A 23,195-nucleotide genomic window follows, 5' to 3' on the forward strand; every position below is an offset into this window, starting at 1 on the left:
GCCCCATGAAACAGGGTAACCCCAAGAAAAGTGGCATACACTACTTGCCAGAAGAAGAAAGAAGCTATGGCTTGGTAAATACAGAAATGTTTGATAATTGAATGCTTTTATGTTTCAAATTTATGACAGTCTGGGTCTATGGAGACAGGTACTACTGAGCACCAGTAATGCCCATTACATTCCTTTCAGAATGAGAAAGGCTAAAATAAATATACAAGGAATCCTGACCACGTTTGGTATATAAAATAACTCATTTAGTATATAGTACAAAATCATTTGTGGAACAAGCTTAAAACTGTGCTATCCCAAGAAGAAAAATAGAATATTTCCTACCTAAGAAGAAGATGGAATGAAGGGGAAGACTGAAGATTTTTAAAGAAATCAGAAAAGTGTTGCTGACAGAAAGCACATGGACGGGAGGACGGTAGGTGGGGTGACAAGGCCAAAGATCTAACTTGGAAAAACAGTAAAGTACTTTTGCAAAGAAATACCAAAAGAAGTCAATGCATATAAAGTAGAAATTAAGGATGAAGATAACCTTTAAGACAGTGGTGAAACTGGAGGCCCTTGGCACAGTGGAAATAGTATGGAAAGTCTTATATAAAAACTGCTGGCTGAAATGAACCCAAAGTTCCAGCAGGGTATGAGGTAGCACCCACTCAAGGAGACAAGGATGCAGAGGGGCTTGGTGAGCTGAAGTGACCAATAATAGGTTTATGGGGTCTTACTGACAAATAGAGGGGAGAGAAGAAAGAGAATAAAAGAATTATGTGGAAGATAAAGTCCTCCCGATAATAGAAATAGAAAGAGTCAGCCTAAGAACTGGCCACAAGAGCATTAAACACATTACAAGAGAAGAAGAAACCAGGTAACAAGAAAGCACTGGAAATCTGAGAGGACGGAATTTATAAGGAAGCGATGGGCAGCTCTGTGGACATTTTGTTGGTTGTGTTCAGGTAGGGAGAAAGCAAGCTTAAATAGAAGCTAAAAACCCTACGGTGGTCAATGAGACATAGTGAAAATCATTAAAAAGTCGAATTATTTTCAAATGTAAGCTTTTATCATTATTTTTGCCTCTACCTTCAATGGCTGGGAAAAAATAAGCCAGTATTTGCAGGGAAGCTCTTCCGTAGATAATCCACGTCTCAATTTTCTTTATCTACGTATTGGTCATTCAAAGCTTTGAATCACAGAAGAAGAAAAAGGTACTGGAACAAACCCCCATGTACTCAACAGGTGAAGCTGATGGCCAGAAAACACGTCTCCTTCAACTAATCCAGCCTCTCGAGAGGAATGAGACAGAGACATAGAGCTGCTATTGGATATACACAGCCAGCCCCTTCTTCTCTTCCTTTCCTTCCAAAAATTCCTACTCAGCATTGATTATATGCCAAGATCTGACTAGGCAAGACATAGCACACAATTGTGCATAAGAAATAAATCTTGGGAATTTTGGGATTGACATGCACATGCTGCTATATTTAAAATGGCTAACCAACAAGGACCTACTGTAGAGCACCGGGAACTCTGCTCAATATTCTGTAACAACCTAAATGGGAAAAGAATTTGAAAAAGAATAGATACATGTATATGTACAACTGAATCACTTTGCTGTACCCCTGAAACTAGCACAACATTGTTAATCAACTATACTCCAATATAAAATAAAAAGTTTAAAAAACAGAAACAAATCTTTGGAAATCCTTTGTAGTGTATATATCTCACATCCTCTTAAATCAATCATCTGTTGATGGGCATTTAGGTTGCTTTCATGTCTTGGCTATTGTAAATAATGCTGTTATGAACACTGGAGTGCATGTGTCTTTTTGAAATAGAGTTTTTGTCTTTTCTGCATATATGCCCAGGAGTGGGGTTGCTGGGTCGTATGGTAGTTCTATTTTTAGTTTTTTAAGGAACCTCCATACTGTTCTCCATGGTGGTTGCACCAATTTACATTCCCACCAACACTGTAGGAGGGTTCCCTTTGCTCCACACCCTCTCCAGCATTTATTATTTGTAGACTTTTTGATGATAGCCATTCTGACTGGTGTGAAGTGTGACTCATTGTGGTTCTGATTTGCATTTCTCTAATAATTAGTGACATTGAGAATCTTTTCATGTGCCTGTTGACCATCTCAAGATGTGGTATATATACACAATGGAATATTACTCAGCCATAAAAAAGAATGAAATACTGCCATTTGCAGCAACATGGATGGACCTAGAGAATATCATTCTAAGTGAAGTAAGTCAGGCAGAGAAAGACAAATATTATATGATATCACTTATATGTGGAATCTAAAAAAATAGCACAAATGATCTACATACAAAACAGAAACAGACTCACAAACATAGAAAACAAACTTATGGTTACCAAAGGGAAAAGGAGGGGAGGAGGGATAAATTAGGAGTATGGGATTAACAGATACAAACTACTATATACAAAAAAATAGATAAGCAACAAGGATTTACTGTATACTACAGGAAACTACATTCAATATCTTATAATAATCTATAATGGGAAATCTGAAAAAAAATATGTATTTTTATATATATATATATATATATATATATACATATACACACATATAACTGAATCACTTTACTGTACACCTGAAACTAACACAATATTATAAATCAACTATACTTCAATTTTAAAAAAAAGGAAAAAAAGAGAAATAAATCCTGCCTCCAAGGAGCTTACAATCAAGCAGAAAGAATAAGACAAATGCACAACTGATGCTGAACCAAGATGATGGGTGTAGTTCAAGCTGGGCCTCTACACCTAAATCTTGCGCATGCTCAGCTATTCCAAAAAAACCAGCTGATCCCAGAGAGTTAGCTGGAAACAGCCAGTTCAATACCTTGGTAGTATGACTATAAAAAAGTTCTGAAAAAGTTTTGTCACCTGCTCTCTGGGCAGCTGAACAGAATCTTAATACAGACAGAATACGGGATACAGAGTCTAGATATGATTTTACACGACTAGACAACAGTTTTTATTTCCTAAGTAAATGTGGAGCACAGTTGGATTTTTAAAAATTATCATATATAAGCTATTAAGTTTATCCACCATCAGTAACTCCTATTTCTGGTTGAGTGTTCCTGGAAGAAAAATATAATTAAACTTTGAAGATAGATTGCTCAAATTGTTAGTCCTGAAACTACATATTCATAGACACAAGAAGAGTCAATATAATACATTGGAAATATGAAGTATTTGGGTTAGTCACCAAACCTCCTCGTGCCTCATTTTTCTCATTTGTGAAATGGAGAGAGGATAATAATTCACAGGATGGTATAACAATAAAATGAGATGCCACATGCAACAATAACTTTAAAAGTCGTTATCATTATACATTATATGTTCTCGTTCAAGTTGCTGTATTCAACTACAGATGGTGGTCAGAAACATTTGTTCCTATGCACGAACTCTTGTTGGGTTTCATTCATTTCTTTATAACCATATGTGTACAGAATGCACAGGTTTGAAAATTTGTACCTCAGCATTCTTAAGCCTTTAAAGCTGCTTACAATTGAAAGTTTTTAATGTCCACCACTGAAGGGAATTTACACTGTATTTACGACCTGCACATAATCATTACCTTCCAATAAAAATGACTCATTAAATAAAAAGCTATTTTCACCCATGAGCTCTTACGATATATTTGCTTACTAAAGGAAATCCAATAACCTCCCGCTCAGTATGTTCTGCATTTCTTACTACAGTTATTTGGGGTTCATATGTCTATTCAAGGTTTGCCAAATCTGAGTGACTCACAAACACTAAAAAACAGAAAACAATAACAAGAAACACACAAGCTAACAAAACCACACTCATTTTCCGAAGTGAGAGATGCTAGGATCCATTTGAGAGGGACAGAGAACTTCTGATCTTTATTTGGCTTCTGGTGAGAAGCCAAAACATAGCAAGGCTGCTGTTTCCAACATCTTTATTAAGAATCCCATGTGCCAACTAGGAAAGATTCCCCTGCAACAGAGAGAAATCTTCTTGAAAGTGACAGGCCATCTACTCAAACCTGGGTACCAAGCTCTGTATGTTAACTGAGGATCTGAGGTCCCCAGAATGATGAACTATTTGTCCCAGAGTCAACACTACCTCTGTGTTATCCACACGGTTGCTTTCCCACTCTAGCTCTGTCTGCCTGAAATCAGAACTGGTACTAGACAAAGCAGATGATTTAATTTTACTAAGGGCTGGAAATTCGACCTCACAGCTGGAGAAACTGCATTGGGTTTGATCAGAACAAAAGAAGGCAGAAACCTCTCCCTCCCACCTACCCCCACTAGTGGCCTGGCCAGCCAATTCCAGCAGAGAATATTCAACAGCCCAGTGTTCACCCAGGGAAGCCAGAGGACCAGGATTGGGGGGCGGGCATCACTGTGTTTAACAGACCCTGCCAGGAGCCACAGGGGGATCGTTGTGTTTGTTTGTGTTTTTCATAGCTCCCGAATATTTTATAACGACAATGCTGTTTCTCATTTTAATGCGTAGTGTTTTCATGTTGGGCTTATTTATCTTACCCCAAACAACATAATAATTGCAGAGTAGGAAACCACTTCGGGAAAAAGAGTGTTTGCATATGCTAATGATTTCATTTCAAGAGTTCCATGACTAAAAACTGAGCATGTGTGATTTAAGAAAAAAAAAGTGTGCTTTCATCTTTGCTTCAAATTCTAGGTAAGATGTTTTTAGGGCCGTATACAACAGAATGTAAAATAAGTTGTAAAATACCATAGAGGATGGTCACCCAAAATCTTCACAAGTGTAAAGTGAACATACAGTCAACTCCAGCGTAAGCCATTCTGGTAAAAGGTGATGTCTGCTTATGGCCAAGTCGGTAACTCCCCACCTCAGTAATAAATAAGGTTAACGATGACAACCTAAGACATCAAAAGCATCTTCTGAATCATGGAGACAGCTCTGAGCAAAACAGTGCACGTGCTTACAAGTCCTCAGTTCAAGGCTCAGTGGTACCACTGACCAGCTCTGGGGCTGTGGAAAAGTCACTCCATCTCAGTAAGTCTCATCTTCCTCAAATGTCAAAGCACGGCACTGGGAGAAATGCGCTCCAAAGAATCATCAAAGAGTTTTTTAAAATCCAGTTCAATTATAATTTTAGCAGAAAGTGTATTAAATTACTCCAATTCTTTGAAAATTAGTAATTTAGGTACAGGGTGTGTACATGTTTATTTTATTAAACAGGACAAACACTTCCACTTTGCCTACATGCATGCCTTATCTTCCCAACTAGAATAGAATTCCTCCAAGCAAGGAACCAAGATCCACTCCCGGCAGTTAAGACATTACAACCTGCTCAGTTGGACACGTTTTAATACAATACATTTGATAAAAATGAAAGTACAGTTGCTGTGAAACAGTATCAGAAAAATAGACTCTAGAAGGAAGATGGGAAATAGTTGTATAATTAACAAGGGAAATAGTTTTTCCTCTTATGACGTAGGCACGTTGGAGTTAAAGGAAATTTGAGATGGGATACATTTACATCAAGACTTTTGAGTCACTGGAAAATACTTTAAAACAGGATACTTCTGTGTTGAACAAATCTGCATTTACAATTGTGTCTTTTAAATTATACTCTTCCTACAGTTCATAGTGATTTTGTTAATCACAAAGAGTAGTTACAGAGTTTGTCTGTGGCAATCAACCGAGTTTGTGCCCCATCTTTCTTGCCTTCCTCCAAGTGGAAATAATAAGTTTCCACACCTAAAATCCCTTCAGGACTTAATCCAGAGGCCATCTTCTTAGTGAGGCCTTCTTTGGAACACTCCACCACCTGATTTTTCTGCTTAGCACTTAAACCCATCTAACATATTACATGTTATACTTATCTTGATTATTATCTCCTTCTCCATTAGAATGTTAAAAGGATAAGGATTTCTGTCCATTTGATTCGCTGGTCTAGCTTGCTGCCTAGAACAATGCTCGGCACATAGTACGTGCTCAATATATATAATATATAATAACATACCATATATGAAAATACCAAATACATAACATATTATAACTTGTATAACATGTAATACTATATGACGTATATATTACAAATTATGTTGTTTTATACTATATATTTTATATTATAATTATATTTATATTATATACGGTATTATATATTATTATATTTAGTACATATTCTATTTCGCTAATATATGTTCATTATATTATATATTGCATGCCATAATATACAACGCGTATTTTAATGAATTGTTGAATACTGTAGATATTACCCTTAAGCTCCTAGCAACAAAGGCACATAAGAAAATCGATGCACAGGGCAGCGGCAGGGGTGGGGGGGAGGCATGTTTCTAAGAGGACCCAAACATGTGGGCTCCAGGAACAGTGTGTGGTCAGGACAAGAGCAAGGGCTGAGAGTTAGATGATCTGAGTTGAAACCTTGGCTCTGCTACTTCCTAGCTTTGTGAAATTCAGCAAGTTATTCAATCTCTCTAAACTTCAGTTCCCACTCCCATAAATCTGGGGTCATAAGAGTCTTTGGCCCATAAGTTTAATGTGAGGACTGCATGAGTTCCAGTACATAAAACACCCTGCAGAGCATCTAGCAGATAACAAGCTCTCCAATAAAGTGCTAGATGATGGTGGTGATGATTCCAACGAGGAGGAGAACAAAGATGATTGTATTGTGACAAGGAATGAAGATGGGAAAGTAAGTCCAGCAGACAAAATTCTCACAAAATCCTCAGCTCCTAGTCTCTCTTCTACCTCCCCCTGCATTTCTAGCCCATGAATTCACACACAAACATTTGATAAACTAGCACTCAGATGTCAAGAAAGGAGAGGTGTTAAAAAGAGGTTTTGCCCACATCAATCAAAGACTATGAAGTGCTGGCACTTCTTCCCATGCAGTTCTTAGCAGTCCAGGGCCCAGAGAAACAGGAATCACAACACCCTGACAAATCAGAGCTATGGGGAAATGTGTCATTTTGTGTAACTGAGTTTTGTAAGTAGCTTAGCATCTGCTCAGGTAGGCATCACAATTTTATGGGTTGTGTTTCGTTTTGCTTAGATTTTATTTGTTTGTTTCGACGAAAACTCTTTCCCAAATACATCGCAATTCTCTGCCCAGACCCTGTTTGTGCATCACCAAGATCCACTCAATTCAGTCTGCTCCACTACTCTCCCACAGCCTCAATTGTTCACCAGCTTCCTGTGAGGAACCCCCAGGGCTACAGCAGGAGAAGGAGCTCCCTCACAGTAACGCAGGAATGCTGACCAGGCTGGACCCACAAAGTACTGGCTTTCCCACCAGCGGCCCAAGCATACCCAACGCAACCCAGAAGAGTTGGGGTGTTGATGCCCCCCACCTGGTGGCAGATCTGACCAATAAGAGGTCAAAAATGGGCAAGAGCCAAGAGAAAAGTTGCTTGCCCTTCCCTCCAACTCCAGGCCAAATGGCCCAAGATGCAGAGGTTCTAAGTGGCCTCCCTGGAGACGGCAGGGTGACTGAGGAACAGGCTGGTTTTTGTTGTAAAGCTGTGACTAATTTAATAACATACCAATTTATATTTGGACTCCCTTCCTTCAGGCCTGGCTTCCTTCTTTCCCTCGCTCTTGTTCCCCTGGGGTTGCACCCTTAATAAAACATTAGCATGTACTGTAATTTTTGCCTTGGGCTCTGTTTTCTAGGGAACCTGGGCCTCTACAATGGTTGGGACTCTTCGTTATAATGATCAGCTCTTATACTGTGTGGTAATGAAGTGATGGGCTCCCTTTGGGTCAGCCCTTAAGGAGATACTTAGGGCTGTTCATCCAGAAAGTGCCTGAGGTATAGTGATTAAGAGCTCAGACTGGTGCTGGCCTGCCTCATTCAAATCCCTGCTCTACCACAAGCTGTGAAACCCTGGACAAGTAATTTAAAATCAAGCTTTTGTTTCCTCATCCATAGATGTCGATAATCGGAGTACCTACCTTACAGAATCCTTGTGAAAAGTAAATGAGTTAATACTTTTCAATGCCTGGCACATAATAAACACCAGTGGCAATGGGGGTTAGCCACTGATTTCTCTCCCTGTCTGATTAACAGGGTTATTCCTAGTTGTTGTTAGTATGCCTACCTACAGCAATCTGTCTGCTGTGCAGTTTCTAAAATACTGTAGGATTATACATCAAGAAGTCTAGCTTACTAGAACTGTGTGCAAAGTAAAATTAAAAAGCTCTAGGTAAAGGGCTTCCCTGGTGGCGCAGTGCAGGAAAGAAGAATCTGCCTGCCAGTGCAGAGGACACGGGTTCGAGCCCTGGTCTGGGAAGATCCCACAGGCCGTGGAGCAACTAGGTCCGTGCGCCACAACTACTGAGCCTGCACTCTAGAGCCCGCAAGCCACAACTACTGACACCCACGCGCCTAAAGCCCATGCTCCGCAACAAGAGAAGCCACCGCAATGAGAAGCCCACGTACCGCAATGAAGGGTAGCCCCCGCTCGCCGCAACTAGAGGAAGCCCACACGCAGCAACAAAGACCCAACGCAGCCAGAAATAAATAAAATTAATTAATGAAAAGAAAAAGGTCTAGGTAAAAACCCAAGAGTTCATGTATAGCAGAACAAATTCATTCTAAAGATTATTTAGAAGGCCCCCAATAGCAATTTTTGCTTACACTCTGGTTCTTGAACATATTCTACCAATTATCAAGCTCCAATTTAGCTAATTATACATTTTTGAGTCATGTGGTACGACTGTGGAATATAGAATTCTGACTTAGCATTAACACCACTGGGTGTCTACACTATCCTAGCTGTGAAACATAGGAATTTAGTGACCATAAATGAAACTCTTACTCATTCCAATTCTGATTACTTGCCTTCTAGGATAAAACTACCTGACAGACAGATGGACGACGCCTGCACTTTTATTTTTTTATTTATTTATTTTAATAAATTTATTTATTTTATTTATTTATTTTTGGCTGCTTTGGGTCTTCGTTGCTGTGCACGGGCTTTCTCTAGTTGCGACAAGTGGGGGCTCCTCTTGGTTGTGGTGCGCGGAATTCTCGTTGTGGTGGCTTCTCTTGTTGCGGAGCATGGGCTCTAGGTGTGCAGGCTTCAGTAGTTGTGGCACGCAGGCTCAGTAGTTGTGGCTTGCGGGCTCTAGAGCGCAGGCTCAGTAGTTGTGGTGCACGGGCTTACCTGCTCCACGGCATGTGGGATCTTCCCAGACCAGGGCTCCAACCCGTGTCCCCTGCATTGGCAGGCGGATTCTTAACCACGGCGCCACCAGGGACACCCTGACATCTGCACTTTTAACAATCAGAACAATGTTTTATGAAATTGTCATCCAAAAGTTAATCACCGTGTTTTCAATTCAAGGCTCATTCAGTCTAATCATGTGGCAAATATTTCTTTAGAAGTATACTCAAGGTGTGAGAAAGATATGTATAAGTCTACCCAGGTTCAGGGAAAGATGCTGATATGCATGGGAACAGGGGACAGACAAACATGGAAGAAAACCTTAACCCTGCTTTGTATCACCACAGCCTCATTCCAGATCTCAGGGCCTCATGCTGGCTCAATATGATGTGATATCTATTGAATAGAATTCCCTGTTGAAGCTGACCTCAAGTCAATGTTTATTTTTAAAACTAACAGGGCTTTATCAAGGTTCCAGAAACATCTTACCAATGCCAGCAGCCCATGGGGATGGAAATTACCGATTGTGAGATGTGCTACTGATATGTACGATATAATAGCAATAAATTAGATTATCAAAAAACACTTTCATAATAATGTTGAAATTCTGATTAAGTGAAACCCGTAATGGTTTAGGGGAAACCTCAAAGTCATGCTTTCAGGATACAGATAATGAGTCAAAGCAAAAGAACTCTGTGACTGTCATTAGGACAGCTCTCAAAGACCCTTTTTCCTTGGCTTCCAGATCCTAGTGTATACTTCCTAGTGAATTCCCAAATAGGTGTTATAAAAGAGAGCGGGCCCAAGGAACAATGCATTTCTCTCACCAGCCAACCACTCAGAAAAGGCAGTGAGCTCAAACCTCTGTACTTTTTGAACTTGCAGACTTCTTACTCTTCAAGTGCTGCTTTGGCTAAATACTTCCAGGGCACCTCCTTGAGATACTTGGACATATCAGGGAGCCAGATCCACTCACATGCAACCGTGATCTTATGTCCTTTGCACAGTTTTGTCTGTTGGCTCAATAATACATGAGAGTGACAAAAACCGTAAACCTGGTCTAGGGGTCGGCAGTCTACAAATCAGGCCTAGCCTTTGTGGCCTGGCCCAGCTCAGTCCCTCCCTCCAATGATCTTGAAGACTTAACTTCTTTCAGAAAAATGTTCATTTACCAACACTCCTAGGCAGCTGCACGTTTAATATGAAGCTATCAAAGTCAAAGCTTCCAAGCCCCATAGAGGACCCTAGCAATGGTTCACAGGGTTACACATTTCTATAAATTTTGCAAAAGTACTATACCTAAACCACAATCATTTAAAACTTCTTTCTCTTTCCCCTCAACTTCTCCTCTATTATATTCTGCATCACCAGATAAAGTAGTTGTAAGCATCTGAGGGATCTAAGGGAGAATGAGTCGAAGATACATTAGGTTTGCATTTAGTGGCATATATTTATGTGGTTCACCATCAATTCCATGTATAGACAAATTGTCGTTAGCTGTCCAGTGTAGGAATGGCTTCCCAAAACCCTTCTACTACCCATTGCACCGAGACACCCAGCATTGTAGCATGGAAGTGAAGGGAAAGAACTTGTATCACCACATAACCATATCCTGGGGTGGCCAGCACTAGAATTATGGCCATTGGGAAGGAGAAACTAGATACAAAATGTACACAGCCAGGAGCTAGTCTGTGGAAAATTCCCCAATCATTAGACATGTAAACTTGTAATTAGAAGATTTGGTTCTTGCCTATAGAGTCAAAATTAAAGTTTTGCAGCAAAGATTTCTACTGAAATGCAGCATAAGTGCACCATGAGTTCTTTCTTTTGGTGGATTAGATTCTCAGACAGGGAAATTACTAGACGTTTTTTGTTTACAGAGCACAGACCTGTAGCAGTTATTATTAAGAGCAAGTAGATCTGCAACAGCTCATATGAGAAATAAACTTGATAGAGATGTTTTCAACTTTGACACCGATGGAGAGAATACACATAGCACTACCAATAACAAGCTGTGACTCTAGAGAAACATTTCTAAACTCTCAGTGAAAAAACAAACTTCAATCAACCACATTGGAGGAAAAATAACCTTTCTGCACTTTTTATAGAAACAATTACAAGATTATTATCCTATAAGAGGCAATCAAAGAAAAAAGGCAACCAAAAAATGCAGGGGAAAAAAGTATTAGAAAGATGTGTTAGACAATCAATCAACACAATATTATATTTTTCCTGAGCTTTGTGATATTTGTGTTTGTTGGCTTTCAAACTCATGAGTTACTGTGATTTCTTTCCTCATTCTAAACAAATACAAAGATTTTGTAGTCATACTTTTTATAATTTTTCTCAAAGCAGGCACACCAAATTGCATGAGCTTTAAGCCTCACAAAACCTCGATCCATTTCTGGGGTTATGCATTCCTTGACAATTAAGCCTTGCTTATATATCATCATCCACTGACTTGAATGCCCTGGTTATCTCTCAGACTGTCTTGTCTCTAACTGGAATTTGTAAAAATCATCCCACAGTGCCAAAGGGTGATCCTAAGGCCGCAGCGAACATGATGAATGGCCAACACAAGGCACTCACTTAACGTTGTGTCACTTATGTATCCCACGGTTTGCAGTTACATGCTTTTCTGTCTCTACTACCCATCCCTGACTTAATCATCTACGCATCTTCTTCAGCGCAAAGCACTGTGCCTGCAGGGAGTCTGTGCACGATAACTGTGGCAAGTAGAGAAGGAAGAGGTGGAAGATGAGGAAAAAAGGGAGCAGAGAAGCAGCGAGAGCAAAAAGGCAGACTTTTAAGAATGTGGAGAAAAACTGAAAATGGTTTAAGCTCTATGTTATAGATCTTGGGGCTAAACCACAAAGCCTTTATGTTTTTACCATAATGTGTGTGTGTTTGTGTGTGTGTGTGCGTGTGTGTGTATGCTGGTGTGTGTGTACCTCAAATTCTTATCTTAATTCCTTCAACATTTATTCCCTTTTTGACTCAAAACATTTCCTATTCAATATATTATTTTTACTTGGTACTATTCTCACTAGCATGTTGCTTTTTAAAAGCAACTCGAATACTAACTATGTTATGTAAATGAAAATCGGTGAATTTAATCACAAAGAGTGTGGCCCTAGAGGAGCTACTAAGTCCTCCAATGTCCAATGGGAAAATTTGGAGAGTCCTATTATATTCAATCATTTGTATACCAGTGCCCAGAATTTAATATAAGTTGAATTGAATCCCACACACAACTCTTTGTAGATTCTGTTTTTCAATAAGACATGCGTTCATAAAAACTGGCAAGCTAAAACTACAGGCTGCAGCCCATTTTCATTTTCATTTCATTTTCTTTTCAGTGAAACACTGTGAATGTAGCGGCATCACATAAATATTTATCAAACTCTATAAACCTTCCAAATGTAATGATAAATGAAAGTATCCTTCAACATGCATATAAAACACCTGCCAAAAAAACATTTTTAGAAGACTGAAATGAGTCTCAAGCTATCCAAAGTCACCGAAGGCAATAAATTTATCCCACTACCTTCTGGAGAGTCACTAATACATGAAGAAAGCATTTGATTGTTTTTGTAACCTCTGCTTACTAGGCCTCTGAAATTTCATTCTTTGTTAACTGAAGAAGTAAATATAATTCAGTATCACTTGGCACTGAGGAAATCATGACCCTGACATGGAGGACCAGGTAAGCCATGGGAAACTTCTATTATTAAAATATAAAAGGAAGACTGATTTCAGAGAAAAGACCACACAAGTTTCTAGGTTGTTGGCTTGCCACCCTATTTGGATTTCGTCTTTATGCTGGTCACTAGTTTTATCATTTACTAGTTACCTAGGGGCAATAGCGGCTCAAAGTTGATATACAAGGCAGGCATAATTATAGATTCGAACCAACAGTCTTCTATTAAAACCTAAACTGCCTTCAGCCAACAGTTAAGAAAAAAAGGTCAAGAAGAAGGCACGTGCTGAAAAGAGTAATAAAAACATGCTCTTCTTTATTTTCCAGAAGCTTCTAAACTTCTCTCTGGCCTGATTTACATGACAACTACTACATTCATCTGAATGTTATGGAGTGTTCAGGGCTCCTCCAGGAACATTATATTTCTCTCAAATAATTATGATCAAGAAGTCTAGAGCTAAGGTTAAAAATCCAGAGCCAAGAAAAGTTTCTGCTATCACTTGATCATAACTTCATTCCTCTCCTTTACTTGCTCTGGTCCCAGGGGCAAATTTTGAGCCAAAATTCAGTGAGTCTCTTTTGACCTAGACGGGTGGAGACAAAAATATCATCTTGAAAAAAGAATAAGGATGGGGAACACCATTTAGTCTGGAATTATCATGAATTGCACCAAAGCCGCCGAATAGCATCTGCCTTACACCTCAAATTGTCAAAAAGGAATTTAACAGGCAAGTTTGGGGAGAAGAAACTCAAAAGATTAACAGCCAACCGTAAGATAAAATATGATTTCTGGTGCCTCTGAATATCAGAAAAGGGAAGCTTATACTTTATGACATTATGCAAGAAACATGATCCTATGGATGTTACCCACCATTTTAAATATCTGTGTTGGGACATCCAATTTCTGCAATGACAAAAGCTTCTCAAATTTCTAACAATACAAATTTTCCCGTTCTTGGTTTTCATTCACCCACTCTTAACTCTCTAATGATTAGTCTGCAGATAAAAGAGTATTAGACTCAGCGCTGGCAGCCAGTAAACATTCTTCAGTTGAACTAAATAAATAAAAGCTCTATGTATTTATTCTTTCCCTGGCCACCAGTTGAAATGAATCCTTCTCCCTATAGAAGATCAAGTACAGCATCTCAACACTGGAGAGCTTGAAAGATCCTGGTCCCACTATAGAAGGCCCAGGTCTGATACCTGTAGCTCTCTGTGTCACCACTGCCTGGCCCAGTGCCTTCCACAAAGGTAGGGTCCAAATAATGTTAAGTTATGAAGACAGTAGTGAGAGCTGTCACATGCTATGTTAGGCTGTATTATTATTCAGTAATTATTATTATTAATTATTCAGTAATTATTCATTCCTCTTCCTCCCTCCCTCTGCAAGAGAAGTATTACTCTCTACCCCACATCAATATTGAACTTGGCCCCAAGACCTTCTTTGGCCAATGGAATGTGGGCCAGTCTTGAGCAGAGGCTTTAAGAGGCACCACAAGCTTCCATCAGCCTCTTGCACTCCTGATCTGACTTTGAGAACACTACATCCCAGACAGTGAGTACTCCCTTCAGCCTGGGTCCTGAAGTAGGAAAGACATGTAGAACAGATCGTAACTCAATCTACAGCTTGCAACAACTTCAACTGTCTTCCCAGACTTAAGAGCAAGAAGAAAAAAATGTCTGCTTTTATAAGCCACTGAAATGTTGTGATTGTTTGTTATGCAGTAATAATACAGAAAAAATCTGACTAATACATATGCTTAGCAAGGTTATTACGGCACACTGCAGTGGAAAAGAGGGGAACTGACATGAGATTTGGAGTCCATTGCACTAGAGCACCAATTCCAGTTCTAACAACTTCCAGATGCCTGACCCTGTTTGGGCAAACCTCACTGAACCTCACCGTGCTGGATTACTGTGACAACTAGAAAGTACCCACAAAGCACCTAGCATAGTGCTTAGTACACAATAGGTACTTGATAAATCGAAGAAATAATATAATTAGTAATAACGGATGGTAAAATATCTTCCTAATTACCCATGATTAATGTGCTAAACTGGAAATTGTTTATCTGGATTAAATACTTCTTTAACACCAGGTAAATAAAACAGTGAAGTGATTGCTCAAGTTTGCAGTTTACAAAAGAATCTAATAGAAAAATCACTGTTTAAAATGTACAGTGTGTTCTGTATAAACCTTCTAGAACTTCTGAGTAGTCAAGAATATGCATTCCTATTATGTCAAAGAATAAGAATGCGCTCTTTGTGAAGGAAAAAAAAGATTAAATTGCATCTTCCAGACTGGTCATTTAAATTGTCGTCAAATCCACTGTAGTTGGGGGCCCCTCAGTTAATCCATTTACTGTGAACATTATTAAACGTTTATTAAATGCCCGTGCATCGTAAAGAATTTCAAAGGTATGGTTTTGTTCACTGAGCTCCAAAAAGGTCAAGAACATAAAACTACTAAATGGATCAACTAATCCCAGCATAAGCTGTCTCACAAAACAGGAGCACTGCAATTACTGAAGCACAGAAATAGATTTTGATCCATTGGGAAGGCATTCAGAAAACTATCACCACTAATGAATAACAGAAAATTTTTTGGATTGGAAAACTTGACTAGAAAAGAAATTTATCTAAAATATGAGCTCAATTCCCTGCCTTTCCAAAGAATAAGGAACAGGATTTTACAGAAGAGATATAATCTGATAGACACCCTCTAAGGAGCCCAGGTAAATTTAGGGTAGTGTTTCTGAACCACACACAGAAGGACCGCTTGGAGTGCTTGAATGAAGATCCCTCAGCTCCTGCCCCAGACCAACTGAATCAGAATCTTTGGGAATCAGGCCTGGGGATCTGCATTGCTGACAAACTCTCCAGCTGATTCATGTGCATGCATAAGTTTAGACCCATTAAACAAGGCAAGCCATGACAGACAGAACCTTTGCCGGATGACTTAAGGTTCTTGAAAGACGAAAACCCAAACAACTTTAGGCCGTTTTATTATGCCCAAGGGGTCAAATGAAACAACAGAGTCCGAACTTAAGACCCAGTAACAGCTGTAGGGCTAAAGAGCCACTCATTCTACCAGCAGCTCCAGCCATGATTTTTAGAGCTTGGAGGCAAAGAGCTGATTGATCATTCAACAGTAGCGCAAACCCAATAGCACCATGGTGATGGCTTCTCTTGTTGGACATACATTTGCCAAACTTCCCCCTACCCCTAGCATCCCCGTGGCACAAGTGCAGGCAATCATTCCGCATCAGCTTTTTGGGCTGGGATGTTAAAATCTGCAGGAAGTGAGACAGAAGGAAGATGGTTAAGAATATTACCATACGGAAATTCTAATCTTCATAAAAATGTCAACATTAAGTTGAAACTTTTTTCCTATAACCTAGAGAAAAAGATAGTTTTACTTCCTAAAAGAGGGAAACAAAATGAAATAAAAAGGAGGAAAAGATTGGGATTGACCTATATACACTAATATGTATAAAACAGATAACTAATAAGAACCTGCTGTATAAAAAAATAAAATAAAATTCGAAAAAAAAGGAGAAAAAGAAATAGTCACTATGGTTTTAAAAATGAATCATTCTCTAGGAAAGTAAATCAGAAACATGGGTAATGAATGCAAAGAAAAGAGCACTGAGTTAGGACTGAGGAGAGCTGGTTCTAGATCTAAATCCTCTAATGGGTATGTGGGTTTGCACAACACACTTAGCTATTTGTTACCCCAAGGGAGTTGATGTCATAAGAAAAGAGATTTTTAAGTCACAAAGCAATGCCAAAATGAAAGTGGCATTATTATCACTCATGGCAAAACTTATTTTATATAATCCAGAATATAAGGGAACAATGCAAAGTAGGGAGTTGTTTTTACAACAGAGGCAAAAGACATCAAACTCTTGGAGTCAAAAACACTAATTTGAAAACAGACATGCACCCCAATGCTCATAGCAGCACTATTTACAATAGCCAAGACATGGAAGCAACGTAAATGTCCATAGACAGATGAACGGATAAAGAAGATGTGGGGTGTATATATATGTATGCAGACACACACACACACACACAATGGAATATTGCTCAGCCGTAAAACAGAATGAAATAATGCCATTTGCAGCAACATGGATGGACTTAGAGATTATCATACTAAGTGAAGTAAATCAGACAAAGACAAATATCATATGATATCACGTATATGTGAAATCTAAAGAAAAACACAAATCAACTTATTTACAAAACAGAAACAGACTCATAGACATCGGAAACAAACTTATGGTTACCAAAGGGGAAAGGGAGTAGGGATAAATTAGGAGTTTGGGATTAACAGATGCACACTATTATATATAAAGTAGATAAACAACAAGGACCTACTGTATAGAACAGGGAACTATACTCAATATCTTCAAATAACCTATAATGCAAAAGGATCTGAAAAGGAATATGTATATATGTGCACACATATATACATACACACACACACATATATATAACTGAATTGCTTTGCTGTACACCTGAAACTAATACAACATTGTAAATCAATTATACTTCAATAAAAATAATTTCTATTTATGTAAAGAATTATAAAAGCAGCTACATCATCAGATGACTATACACACATTTTCTGAAATAACACCCAAGATGAGAACAAAACAGCACGGTACAAACATGGAAAATCTAGGCCACTCTCACCAAATTGCATCAAGCTACACCAAGAGGAAACTAATGAAAACAACTCATTGCGGCTTGATATAGTCATGAAGGTTGCAGTTGTTAATGATCCAGCCTGACACCTTCCTGTTCACCTACCTACCTACATCCACCTGAGCCCCAAAGGTAAGCTTCTCACACTGAAGAGCCACACAAACAATGGGACTGCGAGGAAGAAGGAAGGTGATTAATGGCTGGTGCCATCAGTCAACGAGCCCACGAATGTAAGGACTTTGAAACCCATTTAACACTTTAGTGCCTTACAGATTTTAGATCAACACCAAATTCATGTGTATCTAGGAACATGCAAGGAAGCCCATACTTGTCTTTAGATGGGAGACAGCAGTGTATGCTGCAGTTACTCAGAGCTCAACCTGAAACCAGGCTCCAAGTTATGTATCTTCTCTAACATCAGTTCATGAGTTGATGAGTATTAGTTCTGGAGGGGCTGTTGGGAGAATTAAATAAGACCCGACTATAAAACCCTTCATACGGTGTGTTGCCTATTGCAAGTACTCAATGAAGTCATTATTATTAATAGTAAAGTATTAGCATAGAAATAGACACCCAGTAAAGGTTACTACTTTTTCTTTCTCATTTTGTACTCCAAAGGTAAAAATATATTCTAATCAAATGACAAGTTATATATAATAAGATAGAGTATATGGCTATATCAGAACCCAGTTTTCTTGACATTTACCTTTTCCTTCATCATGGCTATGGAGATCAATTTTACAATTTACACTAGCCAAAATGAGAAACCATTTATACAAAAAATTTACAATTTACAGATTAAATTTTTGACAGTATACACAGTTTTGTAACACCTATCCAATATTTAATACTTTCTCAAACCCTTTTTCTAGTACAATTAATGTACAACTAGTATCCCTATGGTGACACCTTCCCACTATCTGTTTTCTTCATCATCATCATCATCATCATCATCATCATCATCATCATTACTGGGAACAAAACACCCTGTGAGTGTTGTAGAAAATGATTTACTGGATACAAATGTGGCCCCAAACTGTAAAGTGCTAATAGTACCATTCACACAGGAATAGAGAAGACACAGCCCCTGTCTTGAGATGTGTGCAATCTAGAGAAGACTAGAAAAAGGCACTGTGTTGATCAAGGAACACACACACACACACACACACACACACACACACAAGCAGGTGTCCAAGCACCTGTACATTTAAAGGCAAATAATGACAATAATAAGAATAGAAATAAAATCTATATCTGTATCTATGACAGTGTATAAATAAACAGGTAGGGGACAACGAAAATATTGGGACTATTTTGTCCCGTATTTTAAAGTGTTTCTGTAAAAGGTAAATCCTTACAGATAAAATCTTAAGACCATTTTTTTTTAATAAATAAAAGCCACAACATGCCTCCTCTATTCTATCATGAAAACATTTGTAGAAGGTTGCCTCCATGCATTAATGCGGCCGATACAGTGCAAATGCCTGTCACTCAAGGGCCAGATGTGCCTGGGAAACACAAGAGACCAAGCAACTAATGCAATATCACTTTAGAAAAGCCTTACTATAAAGGGAAAGACTGGTATATAAGATCCATTTGAAAATCCATTTCACACTTCTAATTTAAAGCCAATTCAAACGTAATTCACTTTATCAGGGCCCTTAATTTAGTGAAGGTCAGAAGTGCACTCAACAGAGGTGACAATTATTTACACGTATTGAAAGATAACCTGGTGATGGCAATGCTGAACCAGAAAAACAAAAACCAGGGACTCCCACGGAAAACCACTGGCTATCACTGTATAAACAGGTCTTCTTACAAGTCAATGCATTCTAAGGAAAAGCTTTTACTTGCATCACCTCTGCACCAAATGCAACCTCACTTGTCATTCCGTTTGAGTGCAAGAATAGCCATGCACTTTTCCAATGTTGACAATTCATGAGAAGAGAAACAACAATTCTGGCACAAAATATGAAACTTACCACTCTCGTCATCTATGTTGAACCTTCCAAGACCACTGCCATCCCTGATGGAGTACTGGATCTCTCCATCCCTCCCGGAGTCCTCATCATGGGCGGTAACCTGCAGCACGCTTGTTCCAATCCGTGAGTTTTCTTTTACGGATCCAACAACAGCAAAGTCTGGGAAATAGGGAGTATGGAGGTTTTCATTGACGTCCACCACTTCCACCTCAACAAAGGAAACGGATGACAGAGAGACAGGTCGCCCTTTGTCTTTGGCCCGAACGGTGAGGTTATAGAACTGTTGCTTTTCATAGTCGAGCTCTTTGCTCAGGCGGATGGTGCCGCTTGCTTTATCTATTTCAAATCTCCCATTATAATCATTGATCAAAGAATAGCGCACTTGACTCCCCAGTCCCAGATCTGGGTCATGGGTCTCCAGCCAAGCAATGACAGTGCCAATGGGGAGGTCTTCAAGAACCTTCACACTATAGCTACTGGGAATGAAAGCTGGGGAGCAGTCATTGACATCGTCCAAGAAAACCTTCAGGGTGACAACGGAAAACAGCTGCTGGCCACTTTCTGCCTTGTCTCTGGCTTCTATTTTTAAAGAGTAGTTTGCTTTGGATTCCCGGTCCAATTGATCAGCTACATACACGATTCCAGTGGAGCTATTGACGGCAAACTGCTGTGTATCTGTCAAGACTGAGTAAGTCACTTCACCATTAGAACCCAAGTCTTTGTCTCTGGCTTCCACTTGAATAATCTCAGTGCCGATACTTGAACTTTCAAGAATGTTAACTGAGTAACTGTCTTGAAGAAAAATCGGGCTATTGTCATTAGCATCTTCCACATTGATGGTAAGCAACCTCCACGAGGACTTCTGTGGATTACCTAAGTCGTAGATAGTGATATTAAGGAGATAGAGGTCTCTGTGTTCTCGATCCATGGGCATAAGGACTTGAAGCTGCCCGGTCTCCATATCAATATTAAAACAACTATCCGTATTCCCATCGGATATTGTAAATAGCACCTTTCCATTGAAGCCAGAGTCGGCATCATAGGCTTTAATCTTCAGGATGTTAGCACCAACGGGCAGATTCTCCTTCACGGCCACATCAGAAGGAAATGACTTGTCAAAATGTGGCCCCTGCCTATTAATTGAATAAAAGTCAAGAAATCCATCTTCCAGATTCAGCTTCCCATTTGCTTTGGCCTTAATGAGTAGTTTCTCTGCAAGCTTCTGAGCCACGCGAGTTTCTCGGCAACTGAAGCTCTTCGAAGACACCTTCCCATGCAGGACTGAAATGTTAACAGACATAGGGTCCGCAAAATTCTCCCCATCGGTGGCTGTAATCCTAAGGGCAAAATTTCCATTTTTAATGCCAGGATTCATCAGTGACTTTTTAAGCTGCAAAACACCAGAGTCTGGGTTTAAATAAAAGAAACCAAGTTCATTTCCAGAGATGATTTTGTACTTTACAAGTTCCAGTTCATCGATATCGATCGCTGAGACAGCTGTGATATGGCCCCCAACTGGAAAGTCATAGGAAATAATTCCCTGGCAAGCCACTTTTTCAAAGAGAGGGCTGTTGTCGTTGACATTTCCTATTCGAATAGTCACATTGACCTCACTTTCATGGCGGTACGGCGAACCCCAGTCAGAGGCTCTGACGATGAACCTGTATATTTCTGGCGAGGATTCAAAATCCAATTCTTCAGTTGTGCTAATAACACCTGTAAACTGGTTAATGGCAAATGGCAACATATTCAAGCTGGCAATACTATAGGTGATGTACCCATTTTCTCCTTTATCCTTATCAGAAGCTGAAACTGTCAAAACGCTTGTTCCCGCTGGAACACTTTCATTCACAAAAGCATCATACACTGGCTGCTGAAATTCTGGGGTGTGATCATTCGCATCTTCTATGCTGATGGTGACTTGTGCTTTTAGATCTCCTTCTTTATTTGTCACTCCCAGTTTATAAACCTCCTTCTTAATGGTATTCAGTGGCTGTGCTGTGACGATCAGACCTGACCGAGGATTAATTTTGAAGTACTGTGCATCCCCTCCAGGGGATAATTTGTAGTCCACATCTAGAGGTTCGGGACTTAATTTTACTATAGCAACCACGACACCAGGAGGGGAAAATTCACTAATGCTCACATCGTACGTTTCTTTTTCAAACCTAACTGGCACAGTGTCTCTTTTGGGGTTGGCAATGTGGACTATCTTTACTGCTGAAAATTTCTGAGGTGACCCCTTGTCTTTGGCTTGAAGAGTGAGATTGTAGCCATAGGGAAAGCTCCCCCAGTCAACCTGCTTCTTCTCCTTAATCCTGTACTCATTCATCCACTTTCCTTCCTTAGCCAGGAAGAACTGATCTAAAGGATCCCCAGCCACAATGGAAACAGACTCAATCTCTCCATTGGCTCCTTCATCTAGGTCATCTGCTGTCACCAGCGCATATATGGGCTCTTTGTCCAGTGAGAAAGGAACATGAGTGACCACGTGGAGAGTTGGGGCGTGCTCATTTATTCGTTCAACGTGAACGTAAAGCTTTGCAGTACTGCTCACTCCATTGTTTCCATAGAGCTTCATCCCCCGGTCCACAGCCAAAATTTCCAGATCGTATCTATTCTTTTCATCATAATTTAATCGTCCACTTAAAGAGATGACACCACTCGTGGGGTGAACTGAAAAGAGATCAACTTTGTTCTTAAAGTAGTAGTAGAATTCTCCATTGGAACCGATATCTGCATCTGTTGCTGTCACCTGGGCAACGCTAGTCCTTAAAGGTGTGCTTTCTGCGATTGTAACAGAGTAGGTTGTGGGTGAAAATAAGGGTCTCAGATCATTCATGTCTAAAACCTGTATGCTCACTTTAGTCCATGCTTCCAAATCTTCTCCTCGAACAGAACCTTTTACTATCAATAAATAATTGTCCTGAATTTCCCTATTCAATATGGCAGAATTGCCACCTTTAGTTCTTATTCTGAGAAAACAGAAATCTGCAATGATGACTTCCTCTGCTTTGAAAAAGCCTTCTTCATCTCCAGACACTATTCTGTATTTGATATCCCAGGACAGATCTATTAAGGTGATGCCCATTCTACTCTGGCTGTTGACGTAGGTCCTTGCTGCCGAGTTCTCATACACGGTAGCATTGTAAATGGAATGTGTGAAGTGGAAACCAAGGGGCCCGGTCCCCGGCAGCCCCTGAGAGACAGTGGCCAAAAGCTTGAGAAGCAGGAGAATGAGGCAAGAGGGAGGCCGTGTACCTACACAGTATCCCATAGTTATATCCATCACATCATACTTCCATCCTGGAGGGGGAAAAAGAGAGAGAGAAAAGATAAATTAACCTAGAGGAACACGGCAGAAGGAACAGGAAATAACTTATGAAAGAGTGTTTTTTAAAAACTTTACTATAAAATCTTTTTACTAAAACATCAATATGAGAAAAAAAAATAGAATCCTTACGACTACTAGATGACAAGGAATTCAAAACCACTAGGATTTAAATTTATCTTATTTGATTTGTTTTAAATGACACTTTTACACTGCTGATAGCATTGTTCATTGGTAGAAGATTTCTTATATTCTGAAGATCAATTTAGAAATATGTTCTGGAAGCCTT

At 39.4% G+C, this 23,195-nt stretch overlaps 1 protein-coding gene across 3 annotated transcripts in view; it reads right to left on the reverse strand.

The window, feature by feature from the left end:
- FAT3 (FAT atypical cadherin 3) overlaps positions 1 to 22,864 on the reverse strand; it is a 563,032-nt gene extending 540,168 nt beyond the window's left edge. For all 3 annotated transcript variants that reach the window (XM_036859223.1, XM_036859224.1, XM_036859222.1), the window contains exon 1: positions 19,576 to 22,864. In XM_036859223.1, coding sequence (XP_036715118.1) covers positions 19,576 to 22,864 — 3,289 coding nt within the window. The remainder of the gene's footprint in view (positions 1 to 19,575) is intronic.
- Positions 22,865 to 23,195: the final 331 nt, after the last annotated feature.

The sequence above is a fragment of the Balaenoptera musculus genome, chromosome 8 (genome assembly GCF_009873245.2).
Source record: "Balaenoptera musculus isolate JJ_BM4_2016_0621 chromosome 8, mBalMus1.pri.v3, whole genome shotgun sequence".
NCBI classification, from domain to species: domain Eukaryota; kingdom Metazoa; phylum Chordata; class Mammalia; order Artiodactyla; family Balaenopteridae; genus Balaenoptera; species Balaenoptera musculus.